Genomic DNA, 21,560 nt, shown 5'->3' with positions numbered 1-21,560 from the left:
AGCCAAAATGGTGGGAGGACGCAGGAGGCAGCCATCTTACCAGTCCAGCTCGGCTCGGTCGTCCACCCACCGAGGAGGCCACCGAGCTGACTGAACTGATGGAGGAGCTGCTGGGGCTGTGGGCCAATGACGAGACCCCCATGGCCATGCGTTTGCTCTTCTTGGCCTTGGCAGGGCTGGTGGAGGGGAAACCGATGCGGATCACTTTGTGAATCGGTGCGAAGAGGCCGAATTTGTGGAGACACTGGAAGTATCTGAGGAGGAGGATGGAGAGGATGAAGATCGTTTTATAAACAAACTGACAAAGTCTGCGTCTATAATTGTGGAGGAAAAGGTTGAAAAATTTAGCTAAAAGTGAAACCAAACCAGACGTGTGTGTGTGTGTGTGTGTGTGTGTGTGTGTACCTGGTACCAGCCACAGCTCCGTCGTTCTTCCCCAGAGGTTCGTCCAGCTCCACCCCACACCACTCACCCTTAGCAAAGTCCGTCTCACCCATATAACGAATGACTCCCATCTTTGATCCTCCCACCTGAGAGAATGGTCAAATAATTCAAATTACTATTGCATGAAAATATATCAACTACAATTGAATAGTTGATGAATACATTTTTAAAACTCAAAAACACAGTTTGTCCCACTTTTGTATAAAAGCCAACTGAGAAAATCATCAAAATTATAACAAGCAAATATTGCAGTGAACATATTTGTACCTTATCACAGGCCTTGTGAAAAAGAGACGTTTGTCTGCATTTGAATTATGAATCTTGTGTACTCATTACGATTCCATTCAGCCACCGATTCAACCTGCTAGGCCACAGAGGCCAGAAAGTGCATGGCCGCAGGGAATGCTGGGACGTCAGCAGGCATTAACTGCTATGTTTAGTTGTCAGCACGACTGTGCGATGTCTCAGTGACTCAGTGTCAGTGTCACCCAGACTCTGGAGATATGAGGAGCAGCCACCTTGAACACTGTGAGTAACAAGAACCGACACAGGAGTTTGACACGAACAGTGAAACTTCTGTGTCTCCAAGGTTTACAACTAAGGACTGTTTGGCCAAACTTTTATTCTGAAAGAAAACCCAGGAGCCTATTTTACCCCGTAATAGAAATGGTCGGGTTGACGCAATAAAAGCAGTGTTTACTCATGACTGGCCACACACTGAACCATATAGTTTGTAGGTTTTCTCCAGTTTATCCTAAGCCTTGACCACATGTAACTCGTTTGTGGCCTAACGTTCAAACAAACAAGTCACGATCATTATGGGGCAAGACAAAGAGCAGCTTAATTCATGGTCAACCCACTTTGACACCAAAGACTGAGCTTCAGTTTGAGTTTGTCTGCCATTTGATGTATTAAGTCACACTTTATGCAGATGACACAGTTACAAATTAGTAAAGCTGTAATGCAGTTATTAATTAGAAGACAAATATAGACATTATAGATACACTGTATTAATATAAGGTCCCCACTCTTAGTCCATTTTGAAAGATTTTTTTCCCTGGTGTTGAATTCCCAGGAACAGAGGAAAGGACGTGAAGCAACATCGACGACAGCAACAGAACACTGAAGCCACACTGCTGGGATAGATTACATGGTGGAGGCTGAGGAAATAGATGCATTCAGTGATCAATGTGTCAGCAGTGGTTCTCTCCTTTCTTAAGTGCTGAAAGTAATCCAGAGTGATTTACAGTATTGACCATCCTCTGCTCCCCCTTCTGGTTCCAGCTGCACTGAATCTGATGAAAGTATCCCTGGTGTCCATCAGTAAATGGAGAGCAACGTGACCTGAAGGCCAGTGAATTCCATATGGTGAAGAATTCTTTGTACATTAATGGGATAATAAGCGAACGGCTGATAGGAACGAGCAGCGTCCAGATGTTTGACTGCTAACCTGTGTATCCTGCAGGGTCGATGGTGCTGATCACACCAGACAGGACTAAGAAAAACAGGAACTTCCCAGTGGGATTAAAACAAGCTTTACGTTACACTGCACCAATCCATTCTTCCTAGGGGCCTCTGTGGAACTGGAATTAGAATTCCAGTGGGAACAGGAAACATCTACTATCTGCCACTGGTTTATTTGGTGACAAATATTTACAGATAATCATTTGTCTGGTCTTTTCATTCATCATCTACCATATTAGGAATGTAGGGGGAGCTGGCACCAAACCCATGAGATTTTTTCATGAGGGCAAAGTGCACCCTGGACAGTTCTTTGATAGGAAACCAGAGAACTTGAGGAAAAAAAAGGAGAACAGGCAAACTTCACACAGGATGACCAACGGCTTCCTCTGGTGCTTGAACTCCATCCTGTAAGGCAACCACACTATCCACATATATATATATATATATATATATATATATATTTCTTCTGGTCTCATCGTATCAGACTGGATTCTTTGGACAAAAATATTAAATCTGGACAAAAGAAATGATTTGCAAAATTCTTGAAAACTCAAACCACTGATGAAGAATAAATCATTGTTTCATATGGATATACTGTATATGTTTCCATCTGAATTGCTTCTTTACTAGCTGGGGCTATATATCCTTGTATATATTTACTATGCGTTCATTCATATGTTGCAGGTCTCCTATCGCCTCAGAGCCTTGTAGGTCAGGTGAAACTACTCATCTAAATCTGCCATCTGTTATGACACCCTGCACTGTGTTAAGTGCATTGGTTGCTAGGTGTCAGACTGTCCAACTAGGACAAACTATAGGTCATGCCTCAAGAGCTCTTGGATAAATTCCAGGACTGAACTCGGCCACAGAACCCATAGAACCTACATTAGGTTTAGAAAAAGGTTGGATGTGGATTAAAAATACAAAAACATCTGAGAGCCTTATGAAGAGGCATCTTTAAAGGTACACATTTACACTAGAGCAAATGATGTTGATAGGGACAACCAGCAAATTTCAAGTTCAAAGTTGCATCAATTTATCCATCAGCACAGTGATGAATGAAGCAACAACAACAATCACGTCACAGATTATTAGACAATAACCAAAAATCAAAGATCATGTACCAACCAACACAAGGCATCTTACCAGAACTCGATCTCCAACTCGTAAATCCTTATCTCCGGCTTTCTTCACGGAGCCACTATCAGACATGTTGGATCCCGACTCATTTCCTGTTTTTACTGCGCTGTTGAGCAGACCCTCTCTGAGTGGCACTACCACCCTCTGACCAGGAGGGGCGCCGTTGCCTCCTGTCTGAGTTTGAGCCGAGACGGAGTCGGTGGAGTGGCTGTCGCTGCCCTCGCCCACAGGCTGCCGTGTGAGCTTGGAGGGCCGGGTGAAGATTCCCTGCAGCGGCTGGCACTCAAAGTAGCGCACGCCGCCCACTGAACCATCATTTTTGCCAACTAGGTCATTCAGGATCACGCCTGCCCACTGTCCCGGGGCAAACTGGGTCTCCCCCAAGTAGGCTACCACTCCAAGTTTGACGCCGTTGACCCAGACCTGTTCACCCAGAGTGTAGTCGCCCAGGACGTCATCACCCTCTTCAGAGATCTTAGTTGGTGTGGTCGGCTTCAGCGGGGTGTCTGGGTAAAAGAGAGAGAGAAACCACCATGAGCTTTTCTGAACTGTTCCCAGCCCCATAATTGACCACAGCCATCTGTATTTTTTCTGTCTAGAGAGGAAAATGGTAAATGGTGCTTACACAGAATATTTTTGATTTACTATAGTCTGTTCAAAGTTTGCTTTTTTTTTAAATCAGACTTCTGAGTTGGAAATCGATAAGTTTGCTTTTTTTTAAAAAAAATCAGACTTCTGAGTTGGAAATCGATGATTAGGATTTACTTCAGTAAAGAATAAATCCCAAACGTGCAGCCGCAGATCTGCAGATCGTTTGTTCTTGCAAAACTCATCTACAAAATGACATTTCCAGCAGGGGTACATACAGTATTTTAAAATGATAGCAGACATAAATCATTTCCTTAGCTCTACCATTAAATAAAAAAAAAACATGACCTTTATTTCTTTCAGTAACAGCTAACTTCTGTGTCTCAGGGCTCGTAGACGGCACGTGAAACAAAAACAAAACCTAAACCATTCCTTTATAGTCAGCTGATTCACTTTGAACATGTTTTTTTATCAATGCGTGTCATTGTACCAAAGTCGTTCAGTTACAGCTTCTCCTGACACGATGATCCAGATGTAAACACTGAGTGCGTTGTGTGATCGTCCTCATTCACATTCACGGTCCAGCATTATCTGCTTTGAGTCATTTATCTAGTTGGACCAAGAAAAAAAAATACTGTATTCTGTGTCAGCGTCCAGCATGAAATTGCAGTTTCAGCAACTTTTGGCTTCATTAGTTCGATTCCTCCTGAAACGTGTCAGAGCAAATATAATACGATGCTATCAGTGCTGACACATGGAGTTCTCTGACATTCTGACTATATATAGATATATATATATATATGAACCCTATTTAAGCTAGAATTAAAAATAAAGTTTTTATCCACAGTTTTAACACTGACGTTTCTGAACCTTTTCAGCCTAAGCTGAACTGAGCACCGGCCTCAGTGCTGTGTCAGTAGAAGTCTAAAGTTGATCTACCAGAGACTCAGAAGTGCCGACCCGACGTCCCCCAGACCAGGCCTGAGGCTTTGTGGGATGTTGTGGTTTATGCCCCAATTGTTTCCATATGCTGTCATGTGAGATGGTTTAACCATCAAATATCACAGATGAGAATAGTGTAAGATGAACGAAGTCAAAATGTTAACAAAAAGAAAACTGGTTATGACACTGAACTTCATCTCCTCATAAACGGTGTGAGGTTTAATTTAATTACATTGGTTTTTACACTGGGTTAACGATATAAAGAGCAGATCAGTAAAACCCAGTGTGGACTTTCTTCTGTTAGAATGTTGCCTAAGCAACATGGAATCATGGGTAAAAGGATCCCGGGCTGGAGGAGAAGTGGAAACGCGGCCCTTACTTTCACTATTGTGTTTGGCCCCTCCCACCACCACCATCTGAATCCCACTATTCATCCGTAGGGCACAATGAAACCTCCACAGCTTGGTCCTCACCCTCCGCCTCCCAATTATCAGCTCATCCTCTGTCTTTTAGTCTTTCATTAAACTCTATCACTCCGCTGGGTTGTGTTTAATTTATCCACGTATTTACTTATTAACTTGTCTCAGTTTGCAGACACGGTTTCCATAAGGAGAGAACCAGAGGAGGAGAAGCAGCGGCGCTCAGAGGTGGCTGTAAAAGAGCTCCGTCTGTGACGCTGCAGCACAGACAGTGACAGATGGCGGGGGCTGAACTGCAATCTTTTTTGACCTTTTTGTTCCTTTTTTAGCCATTAGGGTTCATGTCAGTGAATACACCAACACAAACAGAGATGCTGAAAGAGTTTGAAAACTCCAACACCTGGAAGAGTCTGGAACTTGTAGTAGAACAGAACAAAACAGAAGGATGGAAGAAGGAGAGGTTTAAATCACCAGTAACGTCAGGTCTATTGACATGTGAGTTTTTTCTTTAATTCAAACGTCTGTAGTTCTGCTGAGGATAAACCTTTAAAATAAAAGTCTCAGCAGTGATACCTTTATCAAAAATTTAAAAAATATTAAAATTAATTTCTTTATTTTGCAGTCATTCTGCCATTTTATTCCCCATAGAAGTCAACTTTATTTAAACCTAAACTTGATTTAGTGGTGAGGCTGAGGGTGTTAGCAGGGTTAGCCTGCTGAAAGTACACCACATCATGCCACCACACCTTTTGTGTCTCTTCCAGAATTCCTGCAGACGTGGCAGCACCATCATATGTGGCACAGCTTTGGTAGTAAAAAAAATGAGGAGAAAGAAACATTTTCTTTCTCCTCATTCCCTCGCTGACTGCCACTCTATATACAGGTCTTTAAGAATACTAAAGTAAACTCTGCCAACTTCGACACAGTGGCCCCTTCTCATAGTCTCTTTGTCTAAAACCAACAAACAGAAGGGCTGAGATTTGGGGCGAGAGGCCAGAACGGTGTTACAGCAATCTGGGACAGGGAACCAGTTCCTCAGTGGACTCAGACTCTAACAACAGTGTGGTTCTGATAGTGACGGTAACACGGCATAATCAGAGGTTCCTAATGTTAACTTCAACATACTACAGAAGGGGGCGGTAGATATTGCATTGAAGGTTTATAGGAAATATACTGTATAACGACAGCTAACCACCAGCTAACAGCTAGTCAATCAAACAGAGGGTATCATTTCAGATATAAACATTGTGACAGTGATTGAGCTTATCGAGCTAATACAGCTAAACGAGTTGAGAGAGCTGAGGAAACCGCTGCTGTTTGACGCTAAGAGTTAGCAGGACGAGTAATCTAACTTTAAATGGCTGAAACACAAACACAATTCAAGAATCTTTTTAAATAACCAAATTAAACATAGTTTCCTAGTTTGCTGACACATTATATCAATGCTAATGCCACATTAATAACAATAATCAGTGGTAGAAGCATGTACTGGATCCAGAGTTTCCAACCACTTGTGTGGTTACAGCTGTGTCTTCTTTTGTCTGTTGCCCCCATGAATCTTCACACTAAACATGAACCACAACACAGTGTGACATGAAGCTTCCCCGCTGCACTGACGCTAATGAGATACAGGAGTGTTTTCAGCCGGAGGACGGCTGGTTATTCTTTAGTCGTGTTCACTTCAGCCTAAGTAAAGCTGTAATTTAGCAGTGTGTATGTATGAGAGGGAGGGAGGGAGATCAGTCTGGGGGAGGATGAAGTGAGAACAGCTGTGGTTATGTTTTGGCAGACAGAGGTTGTAATTCTGATTCACAGTGTTTTTTTCAGGAATGACTAATTTTGGTCAGAGCTCAATCTTCCAGTAGCTGTAGGGTCAAAGCTCACTGGTCCAATAATACGATGTTTATCTGAGGATTTAGATGATCGGGCGACCTGCTGATGTTTTATTTAGATTTTAATGACTGGTATTTATAAGTCCCATAACACAACTAAATAACTCCTTAGCCATAACTCTGTACTTTAGATACGAACAATGATTTCATGTCTCAGCCTTTAGAGGAAAAATGTAAATATGCTGAAGATTAACATTCTTCTGAAAGATATACAGTCGATGTTTTTGGGAGTCTTGTTTTTGTAAAGTACTGACACATGGTCATTGCTGGAAACCAGAAAACCACAGACATGAACAATTACACTCAATGCAAACATGGCAACTATCAAGGAAAAAAAAGAAACAGCAGTATCTTTAACAAAACAATCACCCCACCAAAAAATAAAAGAAAGAATGCACGCGCTCCATTTAGTGACTTAATTCAATAATTGTCTAAATAAAAAAACAAAAACTACAGAGCTAAATTATACAGAAAACTTTAGCCAAAAACCTAATAAAAAGGTCAAATTTAGCACAAACAAACTCAACAAGAATGGCAGCTAAAGCTTTTTGCAAGAAAAAACTAAGCACTTGAAAAAATGTCTTATAAATAGGTAATAGTTACGTCAGTAGCTATAAATAGTAACATATAAATAATCACAATTTACGAAGAACAATAAATATGAAGGTTAACTAAGAAACAGTTTATGAAGATTAACTAAGAACTAGTTAGCAAAATTAGCTTGACGTAGAAATATTTTTAAAAATATTTTAGTAAGAAAGTGACAGTACATATAAACCCTGTGCCGTGCCTGGATGCTGGGCAGAACTCCATAAAAGCCTGGTCTGTTGTTTTTTACATAAACCCAAAAATTCATCAGTGGGTGGAGAATTCCACTCCCCTAGGTATAGACGTTTGAAGACTAGGTTCGAGAAAAGCCTTCAGATCTGTGTAATCTAACACAGATGAACTTCAGTGGGTGTTACAGAAACAAATAAAAAGTTTCAACCCACATCCGGTGATGAGAAGTAACAACTGGAATGGGGTCAGGAGAAGGAAGTAACTCACTGTCTTTAGGGATGACGGGGCTGGACGTTCCGCCCACTGAGGTCCTTCCCACTGGGCTGGAATGCTTGGCCCCTCGGCCTGGGATTTTCAGTCCACTGGACTTGAGCATGTTCATACTACAGTGGCAGGGAGACCGGGTCTGGACCTGACGAAGATGAGGCCTCGAGGATCAGGCACTAGATGTGTGAGTGGTGACCTTCACTCTCCATGTTTGGCTACTGGGAAAAAAAGAAGAACAGGAAAAGGAAGTCACACATATGGAAACAATTGACAGGAAGTATACGAAGAATGTTGTCAGTGGACGCTTCTACTGCTACGTCAAACGTCCAACAAGGACTGATGCAGAAATCATAGAGGAGCAGACAAATGTCAGGGTGAAGAAAAGTTACAGGGAAGGACATAGGACAAACACAGGTGCATTAAACTTTTTATGTTATTTGTTCAGTACTATATTTATCCCCTAATGTAAATTCTCTGGATTGAATGATTGATTTAATGAAACAGCCCAGGAATAGGAGCAGTGGACTGGACTTCTGCTATGGCCGAGATTTGATCCAGACACCCTCCAATTAGAAGTCCAATCCTTCAACCACTAGGCTCCCCAACTGAAAGAGTTATTAAAATAACACATACATGCGGTATTTATTGCTTTAATGTTGGATGACCAGATATCCATCTGAGGCTATCGTGAAAAATACAGTCCACTATTAGCTCATCGCAAGGAGAGACAAACACAGACAACACAGGAAATATTAGTAGAAGACATAAATGTCCCCAAAAAGTATATTTAAAGAAATAAAACCATCTTCTAGGTTCAAGATACTCAATTTATTCCTTCAATATTAAACCCTGGCCAGTTCAGTTGAATATGACCCTGATATACCCACAGGAATTAAAAAAAGACACAAAGAACCATTTTTTTCATCAGCTCTTTTTTTTACAAGCATCTAACGCCACCTAGTGGCACCTATTTAATTGTTCTCCCTGTCACTGCTGCATAGACAAACAGAAACAACAACTGTTTGAAATAATCCGAAGGCAACGTTGAATCATTGTGCAGGTTTCCTGAAAGTTTGAGAGCTGGGTTTTTGGACAGGATTAGAACTGGGTTATAACTGTTAGCGCAGCTTTAGGCAGGTTAACTAGTTCCCAGTCTGGTTTGTTGTTGTGTCACTCCTGCTGGCGCTGTCTTTCATTTTTCAAATATCTCGGTCCAGAATGTGCTGTTTGAGAAGATTCCTGCGTAATGTTTACCCACAATGCCTTGAAGGGAACACCACATTAACACCGTCAGACCAAACATGTACTGATATAGTACTTTGTTATTTCTCCTGAAACTATACAACACGTGCTAATCCAATGTTTTTAATGAACCAAATGCATCACTAAAAAAGTACACCTAACTTCTTCATGCTGCCTTTCACAGTCGACTTATCCACTTCCACAGACCGGGCAGTGACTGTGAGTGACAGACACTGCAGAAAAGTGGAGCATGGCCTAGAAAATCTTGGCTCAAAGATCATCAAAGGAGCACGGACGCACACTAGGAAGTACTGAGGTATGGAATGCTGAAAATACAGCAGAATATAAAAGCAAATGTGCCTGCCAACATACAGTCCTAGTGGTACTAGTGGTACAAATGTCCACTCCTTCCAGAACAATAAGAGAAAACTCTACAAATATATCAGTGTATGTGAGTGTATTGTATTTCTTGTTGGCCTTGTTTCCAACACTTCTAAAGACGACAACACCTACGAATCAGTTTGATGGATTTCCTGTTACACAACAGTTTGTGGCGTCTCTTGGTGAGATGGCAAAATACCACACACAGGACTCCTCTGCTCAGTCCTCTCCTGAGCAGAAGGCATCAAAATAATCAAGCTAATGTGACTGGCCACGATTATTTCACAATTTTCTTCTACAATTCTCATCTGCTGTTAACACAAGAATTTCCTAAGTATGGGATCAATAAAGTTAAAATTATTATTATTATTATTATTATTATTATTATTATTATTATTCCTTTCAATGGTTTATGCATCTAATCTAAAGTTTTGGAGCATTTTTCCTTTTTGTTTGCTTTGAAATGCAAACAGAAACATGGCTGCACAACATGGCAGCCTCCATGAAGCCAAACCCCTTCTTTATAAGGTAGATGTAAAACTGCATTATTATAATTGTACACTCATACAAACATTCTCATTATTGGCGTTTTTAATGTTGCCAATAAACCCCTCCTTTAAATATGAAACACTGCAGCTTCAAATTGGAAAAAGAATCAGAGCAAATCAGAGCATTTTCCAATAAATCTGCCTTCATCCAGATGATGATGATGATGAGGTGTTCAGTTTGGGCTCAATCAAACATAATGATCATGACGTGGACGTCGCTTTTCTCTGGTTTTATTTCGTCTTTACGACCGGACAGGCCTGGACTCCCTGGTTTCTGCAGTGAGGGCAGCATGAAGGATGATAATGCGCACCTCAACAAAAAAAAAAAGATGCAACACAACACCACCAGTTTGATCCATTGTTGTAGCTACTGCGACAACGTGCTCCTCCAACACACACAGTGCCCTTCAGTCAAAGTCTCAGCCAGGATTAATCATAACGGACGAGATGATGCAGAAGAAAAAGGCAGATCACTCACCTTAATGTGCTGAATTTTGAAAAAGGGAGAGCAACTTTCTGTTTTTGCCCCCGGTTGAGGTGTTTTTGGTGTCAGCAGCCACTCCCTGGGATGCAAATATGGATGCTGAGGAGTGGAAGACACAGCCGGCGTGGATCAGGATTAGGATCAGGTTTAGGATCAGAGCAGGAGGAAAACAACTGCACGGTGTCAGCAGCAGCAGCGCCCAGATGGTGGTGGTGATGGTGGGTCAGTGATTTTGCGGTTTTGGAGCCAGATGATCGACGTGCATCCTTGTGTTTTTCCAGTGGACGATCACTGGCGCTGTTCGTCCGTACGCAGGAAACGCAGCATCAGCAACAACTTTTCTGGTTCCCGGCAATGATTTAAAACGGAAACCGGCTCCTTGATGTTGTTCCCAAGTCTTTTACGATTCCCTTTCAGTAGTAGTTAAAAATGTTGGGCTGGTCAGCACAGCCTCTGTCTGTCTCTCTCTCTCTCTCTCTCTATCTCCCTCTCTCCCCCTCTGACCCAACCCACCGGCTCTGAACTGAACAAAGGGGTTGGGGGAACGCAGCAGCAGCAGCAGCAGCAGTACAGCCTCCGGTGGGAAACATGAGATGAGTCTTTCCCCGAGTGACGAATCCCGTTTAAAAAATGTTGGGATTTAACCTCGCCGTTCTCTCTCACTCAACCACTATGACTCAGAGATCATGACTCAGTAGCTATTCCTGTTACCGTTACTGCACTACTATTCGGAATTAATAAAATCCACCAATTCTTTTTTTCCCCAAAATCTCTCTCCCAGACAAGACACTAATACAGGGCGACTCCCTGTATCTTTTAACGCCTTCGGCAATCCATATTCGATGGGAGATAAATCGGCGTGACACTCGTATAAGTCCAATTATATACAATAATGTAACGTCTGATAAGTATCACTGATGCCGAATTAAAAAGCTTTTTCTAATTTTACAATTTAAAATTTGAATTGGCAAAGAAGGGGTATTTATTTTGACCTACATTTAAGTATAAATTAAATATAGTTATTTCTGACGGGAGTTTGTAAGGCTCAGAACCGAGCAAATTATAAAAAGTTCATATTTTATAATGTTATTGTTATCATATGTTGTTTGAAAAAGAAATTTAATGACTTAACTGCTCCTCTGTAAAATTTAAATTTCCAATAAACGCCGTAAAGTATGTACATTTTCTGATTATTTCCGTGGGCGGGGCCAGAATCTTGACGATAAATCTTTACAGAGTTTCCGGTTGGTTTCAGAGTGTATGGATTGGTCGGATGAGTCAACAGACCCAATCATACCAGCTAGGTAATTGGTTAGATTACATATGTAGGCGGGGCTTAGTTTGACAGCCGTGTTACCGAGAAACAGAGACCTCTACTGCTAGTAGTACGCAACTGCATCTTCCCAGGACCAGACTTGAGACTTTTGTTATCTATCTTCCTTATGAATATGAATATGAATTTTAAGACAAACGTCAAATTTAAATGTTCGTTGTTTTCTACCTTGCACACTCTGTGTGAAAAGCAAAAGCAAGAGCTTTCCTTACACGTAAAAAAAGCCAGGCATTGTTTTTCAAATTACATATAGCTTTCCTTAAACGTAAAAAAGGCCAGGCATTGTTTTTCAAATTACATATTTTTCTGATTATAAAAATAGGGGCAGAAGGGCATAAAAATGGACATGATCATGAAAGTTGCAGTGGAGTTTGGTTAAAAGCAGTGTGAAAGGAAAACATAACCTGTTATAAATGAACCCTGGCTTATTTTGGGATGTCACCTTTCAGCAGCAGCTTGGTGGTTGTTTGGGCAGGTTTCTGTGCTCCAGCCACAGCTCTGGGGTCGCTGAGTAACAAGTGACCCTTGACTAAGAGTTCTTCTCCGCACTGCATGCTCTGAATGATAAATAGAGCCCAGATGGGGGTCAGCCTCAGGGCAAAGGGCTGTGGTGAAGGCTAACAGTGGACAGGACTCTGAGGCCATGTGTATAATATTGTTTGAAATTGTTTTGTTTTTTGTTGAATCTAAGTCTCAACATGTCAGCAAAGCATCTTTGATTTTTAAAAATATTTTGGGTATTTTTGGACTATATTTATATACCTGATCAATCAATTTTTACATGTAATTAGATGAGTTTGAGTCACCTTTTGTACATAGACAATCTGTGGTTAGTCCTCCAAGATGCTTGGAACAACATCATTCCCGAAGGCAAAGGATGTTCACACAAACACTGATTTGGTTCAGATTAAAATTTGTCCCTTTTTTGGACATTTCTGCTAATTAACAAACAATTAAATCCATTACTTTTTTCCTCGTTTGGCAAACTTCAGATATCTCTACATTTAAACCACAAACCAAAATAAAAGAGAAACATAAAAATAAGAGCTTCTCTCTCAGTATCTTACTGCTGTAGCAAAATAACCATTAGAATCTTTGTCTCCATCTAGTGGAAAATATTGGCGCTTCAAACTTCTATTCTTATCTATCATTTTATTTTCTCAATTGTATAATTTAATTTGATTCAAATAATTTTCACTGAATGTAAATTAAGTTTAAACACATTTACAAGTGCAGAATAAGACTGTGTTTGTAACAAAATAACTTATTCAAAGTCAGTTAGAGTTGGTAAATCTGATGTTTTACACATTTTTCTATATTGCAAAAATTCTTGAAGCACATTTTTAGTTTTAATTTTTTTGTTTTTTGTTACAGTTATCAAGTAAGTTCAGTAAGAAGGGGCAGTAAAAGCGCCACACACTCATTAATATGCAGGGTTTTCCACATAAAGCCTCTCTGTGTTTTATAAGAAAAGGCTCAGTGTTTATTCAAAGTTCTAACCCTGCTCCACACGGAGGAAGTGACCAGATTACAACATATAATCCCATTATGATGCAGCTGCCATGTGAGGGCCTGCTGCAGGGATTAAGGGGCAAAAGGTCCAACTTTGGGGTCCAGATCTGTAGGATTCAGATCTGAAGAAACAGAGGTCAAAACACGGAGGTTTTTAAAAAATGACACGACGGTCGTCTCCGTCCATCATCTGGACGAGAGTCTCAGTCTGACGTGGTGAGTGTTTTCATTTTTCTTTTTAAAAAAAACTATTTTAAACTGTGACAAATTCAACCGAATATTTGATCTGTATTTTAAAATAATATATATTTTTCATTCTTTTACATATGATGAAAGAAATTGGTTTTCAGAGGGAAACTAAACAGAAAAATAATAATATTGATTTTTTTATTCTTTAACTGTTAATTTTTAATTGTTTCTCACATTATTTACATTTGAGATTTATTTTGATTTCATCGACCGAACATTTGCTGCCAAAGGTCTTCTTTAAACTTAAAAAAAAAACAAAGTAATGATTAACCTGTGTGTGTGTGTGTGTGTGTGTGTGTGTGTCATGTGTACCTGACAGCTGTAGGAGAAGGTGAAGGTCTGGGATCGGGACAAACAACAAAAGGACAGAGAGGAACATCTGAGAGAGACAGAGACGAGAGACACCGTCAGGGAGACCGTGTGCGTGAGCGTGAGCATGTACACACACACACACACACACATATATATTTTGTAATGTGTTAATTGAAGAGAAGCATTTTCTCTAAAAGGGTTTTTTATATATATATTTTGGCTTATTTTGGTTTAATGCAGAGGAAGAGTGTCTCTGAGAGCAGCAGCAGCAGCAGAGCAGAAGAAGAAGGAGAGCGGTGACAATGTCAAAGTCTGAGGAGGAGGAGGAAGTCTGAGTCTGATACAAGTGAACAGGAGACGTTAGAACCACCATAGTTCTCCACCGCAGGAGGAAGATCTGGACCAGGAACCAGACTGAAGCTGCACTTAGTCCCGTCTTCAACCTCCTTCACTGCTGCAAACTTCAGACAGGTAACCAGTGTGTGTGTGTGTGTGTCTGAATATAAAAATAGCCAAATTTTTTTGCATTATTTTCTATATACGCAGATTTGTGCTGACTAGCAGTTTGACAGCAGACGCAAATCCATTCACATAAAATCAACCAGTTCAGTGGATTTTCTAAAGAATAATTAAACTAAATTAATTACTAATAATTGAGTCAAAGTCCAAACAGAGAACTGAAGTAAAAGACCAGTGGAGTCTACGTGGGTGTACCCCAGGGTTCTGTTGTTGGACCACTGATGTTTACTTCATGTTGTTGTCACAGCCGCCTCTGAAATGGCGTCAGCCGCTCTGGAGCTGATCGGCTTCTTCCTGGGTTTGCTGGGAATGCTGGGAACGCTGGTGGCCACCGTGTTGCCGTACTGGCGGATTTCCGCCCACATCGGTTCCAACATCGTTACGGCGGTGGCCAACATGAGGGGCCTGTGGATGGAGTGCGTCTACCAGAGCACCGGCGCCTTCCAGTGTGAAACCTACAACTCCATGCTGGCGCTCTCTGCTGACCTGCAGGCCTCACGGGCGCTCATGGTCATCTCCTTGGTGCTGTCCGTCCTCGCCATCGCGATGGCCGCGTTGGGGATGCAGTGCACCGTCTGTCTGGACGGCGCTGGTGACACGAAGAGTCGGGTAGCCGGTGCTGCAGGAGCAGTTCTCCTCACCGCGGGGTTCCTGGCGCTCATCCCCGTGTCGTGGACCACACACGAGGTGGTCCAGACCTTCTACAGACCCAGTGTACCGACCAGCATGAAGTTTGAGCTGGGCGAGTGCCTGTACGTGGGTCTGGCCTCGGCGCTGGTCTCCATGTTGGGAGGCGGGATGCTGTGTGTGTCGTGCTGCAACGAGCAGGACGGTGGCCGCAGGGGGCGCCACGGAGGAGCATATCCGTACCCTATTGGAGGAGGAGGAGGAGGAGGAGGAGGTGTGTCCGGGACAGGTCTACGGACAACCTCACAGGTTTACCGTAACCCCACGCTGCAGGTGGCCAGGGGAAATGTGCCCAGCAGGGGGCAGACATTGTTACGCGACACCAGCGATGGTTCCCATTCGAGTGCACGAGGTGCGAAGAAGCCCACGGCGGCAGGATATGACATCACAGGATACGTCTGACCGACTGCTGTCGAACCTAAATCCTCACTTTTACTACCATGTATTCACGTACTGTTCGTGTACTTATACACGTATATACGCATATACGTATTAGGTGTATGACTCTGAAGGTGACGTTTTACAGCACACCAAAGTCCATAGAGAAAATCGTCATTTTAAAACTTGACAAACAACAATATCATATGATGGTCGTTAAACTGAGGGGAAAAAAAAACAGACTGAACTTTACTGAGGTTCAGTGATGGATCAACAACGTCATCTAAAATGGGATTTGGTTAAGGAAGGCCAGTAGGTTTGGAAAGTGACAGGAATTTTAAGTTCCTAGTGAAAAAGACTTGAGTGATTTTAAAAATCTAGAGTTTAACAGTTAAGTAAAGCAGTTCATATATTTTCAAAATGTTTTGTCTTAGATTTTCAAATCCAATCCTTTCCCATGGACCAGACCAGTCGAAGCGAATACACAATCAAACTTCAACCAGTGTCCATTTCTCTTTGTTCCTGAGTTGCATTTAAGTGTAAACAGACATATGAGCGTTGGTGGTCGGATTTATGATGCAAAAATACTGTAGTGTTGCGTAACTACACACACACATATACATACAGTACATATGTGTGTGTCACATGACACTGGACGCAGTTGTGCTTGGACGATCAATGACACGTTGACTGATTTAACCTGAATGTGTTATTGTTTTGTTTCTGTTGTTGGTGGTGTTTTTTATATTTTCAAAATAAAACGAAATATTTGTTACATGCATGTTTTTTTAAATTTTTTATATCATTCTGTGTTAATTTTTTAACTTTGAGGTGTTTGGATGTTTTTTCAGCAAATATTAAATACAATAACTGCAGTAGTCGTACTGTATACTGAAGTGACTGTGGAGTACACAGATGAAACTCCATCAAACTGAACGGTTTTAAACAGACACTGATGTGGAAACAAAGTCAAAGACAAACAGACGTGAACAAACACAGTCACTGTGACATCGATCGACCCACAATCCACCTGGCTCACAGCGGGGTCGGGAACTTGACGTTCCACTGTCAACAGGACTGTGAGAACATCGTACGGACTTAAACTGGATTCTTCTTCATAAAAACATTCATTCTTGTCTGTTTTTGGACTTTACAAACGTCTGTGCTACAGAGTTAGGGAATCAGGAGAGTCCTGCATCATTTAACTGTCTTTTTAACTAGATACTGTTCATAAACATTTATAAGTTATTGACATATCATGGCATGTTTTGCTTATTTCATTAATAATTATTAACTTTAAACCTGGTCCAAATACTAATACTCTATGCCATTTTCAGCTACTTTAGTCAAACATTTTACTATTTATTTTTTCCATATTCTTTTCTTTATGTCTAAAAAAATGTCTTTATTTACTTTAATGTTAGGAATTCAAAAATATTCAGGTATTCAGAAATCAAGTATGCCCGAGGTGACGTTTAGCAAACTTTTGTTTTAGCAAAGTCAGTGTCTTTTTGACATGAGGCTTCAGTTCACAGCTGGATTGTGGGTCAGGGACTGAACTGGTTCACGTTTGACCGAGAGCAACAGAGATAAGAGGGCCAGGGAAAACATGAAGCGTGAAAGCTGTGAGAAAAACAAGGGAAAAAACAGGAAAACGTTCAAAACACAAAGAGTGCAGGTATAAGTGATACTGAAATTATTTGGTTTTAAAAAAATAATAAAAAAATAGAGTGTGAACTAATCTTGACAAAAACAAACATTTGCTTTTAGATTAAATGTTTGTCTGTTTGTTTACTAAATAAAGTTTCACGTACCTCTGGACTTGGTTTCCCCTTCGTTGCTGCAGCTCTGTCTGTCGTCTCAGAGACATGTCGTCTTGTCGTTAGTCTTGTTCCTTCCATCATCTGTGTTGTTTCCATCTCATCTGTTTTTTCAGCTCATCCATTATTCTTCACCTGGTGATAATTGGCCACATGTTATCCCTGGTCTGCTTTTTATTAACTTTCTTAGAAAATACATGTTTTATTTTTCCCTTCAAAAAAAACTACAATTACTACATTTAATATTTACTCACTCAAATAGATTATCATTTAGCATTTAAATATTTAGTGTGACATTGGCACAAAAAAAAATCAAATTCAAATAAACATTTTTTTCTGTTTAAAGTCTTAACTCTTGGTCAAAATATTTTAGCCTTAGATGACGACTCAGGCAGATTATTGTGGATAAATTATCCACAAAAGTAGATGTCTGTGTAAATGGTAATATAAAGTGTATTTAAAAGATCTGGGCAAACATGAACTGCTTCTAATAATATAATACACGTGTCTCAAATGAAACTGTTTAAATTGGGAATTAAATTTTTATGAATACTTAATACGTGATGAGAAACACATTGTAAAGCGCTGTGATGCACGTTTGGCTCCATCAGGTGTCCCAGTAAAAGCATTACACCAAAGTTAAGTTAGTTTTGATGTCTTCTGATGACAGATAATTCTGTACATTTCAACCTAAATAAACACTGGACAAATGCGAGTATTATAGTTGTCAATTGCTTATTTGCTCACATTGTGTTGTGTAAATTGATAAAAAACAAACAGTCACTTACCTGAAAACACCTTTACTTCACAGCATGATTTCACAACTGTCTTTAACTTCTGCATCATTTTAGTGTATTTTTGTACAAATCTACAGCTTAAAAAAAGGCATATATAATTACTAGAAAAAGATGTTTAAATAAATAACTTTATAAAACAATCAGACATTCATTATATTAGAATGCCACAAACTGCAGCTGGACAGTTACAGAAAAGTTCATTAATATTTGATCCTGTTTAAGGCCAGCTCAATTATTTTGGTTCTTCTCCTTCTGTTTCTCTAATTCGAGTGTTCGAGAGTTCGGTCTCTCTCGGCCGAACTCCACCACCAGCGGTTTTCCAAGCAGCCGGTATCCATGGATTCTAATTCCGGTCTCTCTCGGCCAAACTCCACCACCAGTGGTTTTCCAAGCAGCCGGTATCCATGGATCAACTGCAATGCATTCTGGGCCATTTCGGGGTCTGTCAAAAAAATAAAACAAATAAAAACTGTGTCATCTGAACCACTTAAATATACGTTTTTATCCAAGTCAGATATTTTATGTCAGTATGTTTTTACTCATGTTTATGAGGGAGTTTTTCTGTAACGTTTTCATCTTCAAGAGACAGTGAAGATGTGAAGTTTCTGACCTGACAGAGTGATGAAGGCCTGACCCTTCATTCTTCCCGTCAGCAACTTGTAAATAATAGGTGGTCCCTTATCTGGCTCAAATCTGGAAAACAGCGCCACCAGCTGGGCCACTGAGGCCTGTGCACTGAGGTTCTTGACACAGAGCACCTGCAGGCGAGGGATGTAACAGAAAAGAAAAAAAGAAGAAAATAGTCATTTTTTGTAAACTCCCTGGAAAAAGATTTAGAAGAACTCCCTTTACCTTTGAGGGATTTCCTGGCTGGTAGTTATAGAACCTCGGAATACTTCGGATCCCGTCATCAGACTCACGGTTCTGTCGGATTTCTTCATTTGTGATCTTGTCAATCTGGCCCCTGAGAGTCAGCGGATCTGCAGACCCTGCCTTTGATGTTCCTCGCAGGCTGCCGATTGGCTGATTTATTTCTACCTTCGTTTGAGCATCCTGTTGTTGTGTTTCCTCCTCTTGGTCCAGACGTTCCCTCTGATGCTGCTGCTCTAACGTCTCAGAATGTCCATCCTGCTGTACTGACAGAGGCTTGGTCCGGTTGTCTGATTGGTCTGGTTTTGTGTCACATGACTGGTTGGATACAGTTCTGTCTGTTGATGACTGTACTGTTGTTTGCACTCGAGAAACATCACTGAAAACATCTCTGTAAAGAGAGTCCATAGGATCAGCCGTTGTCGCCCCCTGCTGACCTTCCTGGGTAACTTCATCTGCGTAGAAAAATTCAATCACCTTCTGCACTCATTGATTAATATACAATCACTGTATCAACTACACATTTTGAAACACAAACACAAATGTTGTGCAAAATACAAGAATGTTTTTTATGACTTTAAATTAGTTTGACTGTTATTGGAATTTCCAATTTTACACAAATTCAGCTTCATGTCTTCTTTAATAGGTTTTACAATATAAAATTTAAAATTTAAACTAGACAGTAACTGGGTCTGCACCCAGATGAAGCTCCAAGGCCCTCTCTGTGCTTCAGTCCATTCACTATAACAACTGCAACACCTTTTCTCTTTCTCTGAAACACTGAGCTCTTTTATATATGACACTGTTCAAATGCAGCCTGGAGACTCTTTATAAGCCTCTGTACCTCTGTGGTAAAGTGCGGTGAGAAACCCCAGACGATCATTCCCCTGAAACAGCGCTTGTTCAATTTCCATCTCCCGTCGTGAAAGTGCCCTGCTGCTGGCAAAACGCTGTGGGCGAGAAAGGATCTCGGCCCTGGCTTCAATCTTGTCTTTGATTATCTGTAGACGCTGCTGCTTCTCCACTGGAGCTGCACACACTCCGTGAGACTGTGACAGTAAAAATATTGGTTCAATGTCACTCTGTTATTATAGTACAACACACAAGACTGGAAATAACAACTATATTCACTCTGGCTGAGAAGACTTTACCTTTTCCTCCATGTCTGGAGCATCTCTGCTTTGCCACAGCTTGATCTCTGCCTCAGTCAGACCCAGCTCTTGTAAGCTGGTCACCTCCTTCTCACCATCCTGCAGGGCCTGGAACTGGGACAGGCTCCTCACGCCGGCCGCCTTGTCACCAAATGGCCGATAAAGTGCAGCAGGAGCAAAACACTGCCTTTTGGCTAAACATCTGTGGCAATTCATTATACATGAATTATTGCGTCATTGAGCCAAAAATACATATTGTTGTGGAAATTCATTTCTTATTGCATATAGTGATTGACAGGTGACAGAAACAGGTTGGTTTCTACCTCTGTATGTCCACATCTGTGTCGAGCTGCTGCAGTAGGAGGCTGTGCAGCTGCCGCTGACCCTCCGTCTCCTGCTCCTCCAGTAAAGGACCATCCTCACAGGCCTGTCGGCTTACTCTGATGCATTTAACACAAACAGACGACATAATGTCAGAAGGGTTGGACGTTTATTATTGGTATGCACTCTTTCAGAATAGAAAAAACAAACAAAAACGAAAGAAAGGGCACAACGGAATTGGATTGGAATTCACACATCCTGATGAATGCAGTTCAAGAACCACATAGGACCAAAACTAAAACAATTATAGGAGTTCAATTCATTTATTAAAAATTAATTTGGACAAATATGTTATTTTACAACATAGTTAAATATAGTTTTAAAATGGAAAATGTACTGAGAGACACCCCGTTATCTTAGCTTAGCTTCAACAACAAACGATATGACAAACGCGGTGTCATACGGCACGTTAGATTTAATTTGCTAAAATTGAAAATGTACCTTTAATAAACGTTTTGACTATTTCACCCTTTTAAAAACAGATTTTTACGAAATGAAACACATTTTTTCAGCCGGAGTTTTGTTTACCTTCGCATGCTGCCACTTTGTACTTCCTTTTCCGGTGAATGGAATCATGGGAACTATAGTGCTGTGTCGCCGCGAACGAATAAATTAAATTGTTTTATTTGTAGAAGGTTTTTACCATGTACTACGACATACGTAAAATACTAAACCATAACCGCAAAGAAAATGTATTAAATTTTAATTTCAGTATTTCTTAATATACATATACCTTATATATAGGTAACTGTCAATCACACACAGGTAACCGTCAATCACACACACCTTACAGTCTAATGCATGTGATGTCTCCCGTAACATGATTAACTTATCAAATTAAAATTCGACCAATTTATAAATATTTTGGAGTTGTTAAGCTAAAATATAACGAGCCAGTGGCCTCTAATGGTGAGACTGCATAATACAAAATAATCTTGATACTTTTTAAGGCACAGACCT

General features: G+C 40.7%; 3 protein-coding genes and 1 long non-coding RNA gene across 5 annotated transcripts in view; 1 reads left to right on the top strand and 3 right to left on the bottom strand.

The window, feature by feature from the left end:
* clip2 (CAP-GLY domain containing linker protein 2) overlaps positions 1–18,431 on the bottom strand; it is a 35,609-nt gene extending 17,178 nt beyond the window's left edge. Inside the window, exons 1-7 of the mRNA XM_017041750.2 lie at positions 17,396–18,431; positions 13,998–14,064; positions 10,586–10,690; positions 7,937–8,154; positions 3,055–3,554; positions 406–530; positions 41–254 (exon numbers count right to left, since the gene is read on the bottom strand). Coding sequence (XP_016897239.1) covers positions 41–254; positions 406–530; positions 3,055–3,554; positions 7,937–8,051 — 954 coding nt within the window. The 5' untranslated portion in view covers positions 8,052–8,154; positions 10,586–10,690; positions 13,998–14,064; positions 17,396–18,431. The remainder of the gene's footprint in view (positions 1–40; positions 255–405; positions 531–3,054; positions 3,555–7,936; positions 8,155–10,585; positions 10,691–13,997; positions 14,065–17,395) is intronic.
* Positions 14,005–16,835, top strand: cldn2 (claudin 2). 2 transcript variants are annotated; one of them, XM_025065885.1, is made up of 3 exons: positions 14,005–14,105; positions 14,238–14,468; positions 14,764–16,835. In XM_025065885.1, exon 3 carries the CDS (start codon positions 14,775–14,777, stop codon positions 15,603–15,605), a length of 831 nt encoding a protein of 276 aa, XP_024921653.1. In that variant the 5' UTR covers positions 14,005–14,105; positions 14,238–14,468; positions 14,764–14,774; the 3' UTR covers positions 15,606–16,835. The 2 variants fall into 2 exon arrangements, with proteins under 2 accessions (XP_024921653.1, XP_024921654.1); XM_025065886.1 differs by having other exon boundaries at positions 14,011–14,115.
* A 27-nt stretch (positions 18,432–18,458) lies between the features above and the next one.
* rbm41 (RNA binding motif protein 41) lies at positions 18,459–20,231 on the bottom strand. The gene is made up of 5 exons (XM_025065844.1): positions 20,220–20,231; positions 19,913–20,117; positions 19,051–19,367; positions 18,809–18,956; positions 18,459–18,640 (listed from the first exon to the last, which is right to left on the bottom strand). Exons 1-5 carry the CDS (start codon positions 20,229–20,231, stop codon positions 18,459–18,461), a joined length of 864 nt encoding a protein of 287 aa, XP_024921612.1.
* A 174-nt stretch (positions 20,232–20,405) lies between these two features.
* On the bottom strand, positions 20,406–21,129 carry LOC112488653 (uncharacterized). The gene is made up of 3 exons (XR_003052971.1): positions 21,042–21,129; positions 20,543–20,659; positions 20,406–20,421 (listed from the first exon to the last, which is right to left on the bottom strand). It is a non-coding gene; the product is annotated as an uncharacterized LOC112488653 (long non-coding RNA).
* Between the last annotated feature and the right edge of the window lie 431 nt (positions 21,130–21,560).

The sequence above is a fragment of the Cynoglossus semilaevis genome, chromosome 19 (assembly GCF_000523025.1).
Source record: "Cynoglossus semilaevis isolate Cse_v1.0 chromosome 19, Cse_v1.0, whole genome shotgun sequence".
Classification (NCBI taxonomy): domain Eukaryota; kingdom Metazoa; phylum Chordata; class Actinopteri; order Pleuronectiformes; family Cynoglossidae; genus Cynoglossus; species Cynoglossus semilaevis.
Note: the sequence above shows the minus strand (reverse complement) of the source record. Positions and strands in the feature narration are given on the sequence as shown.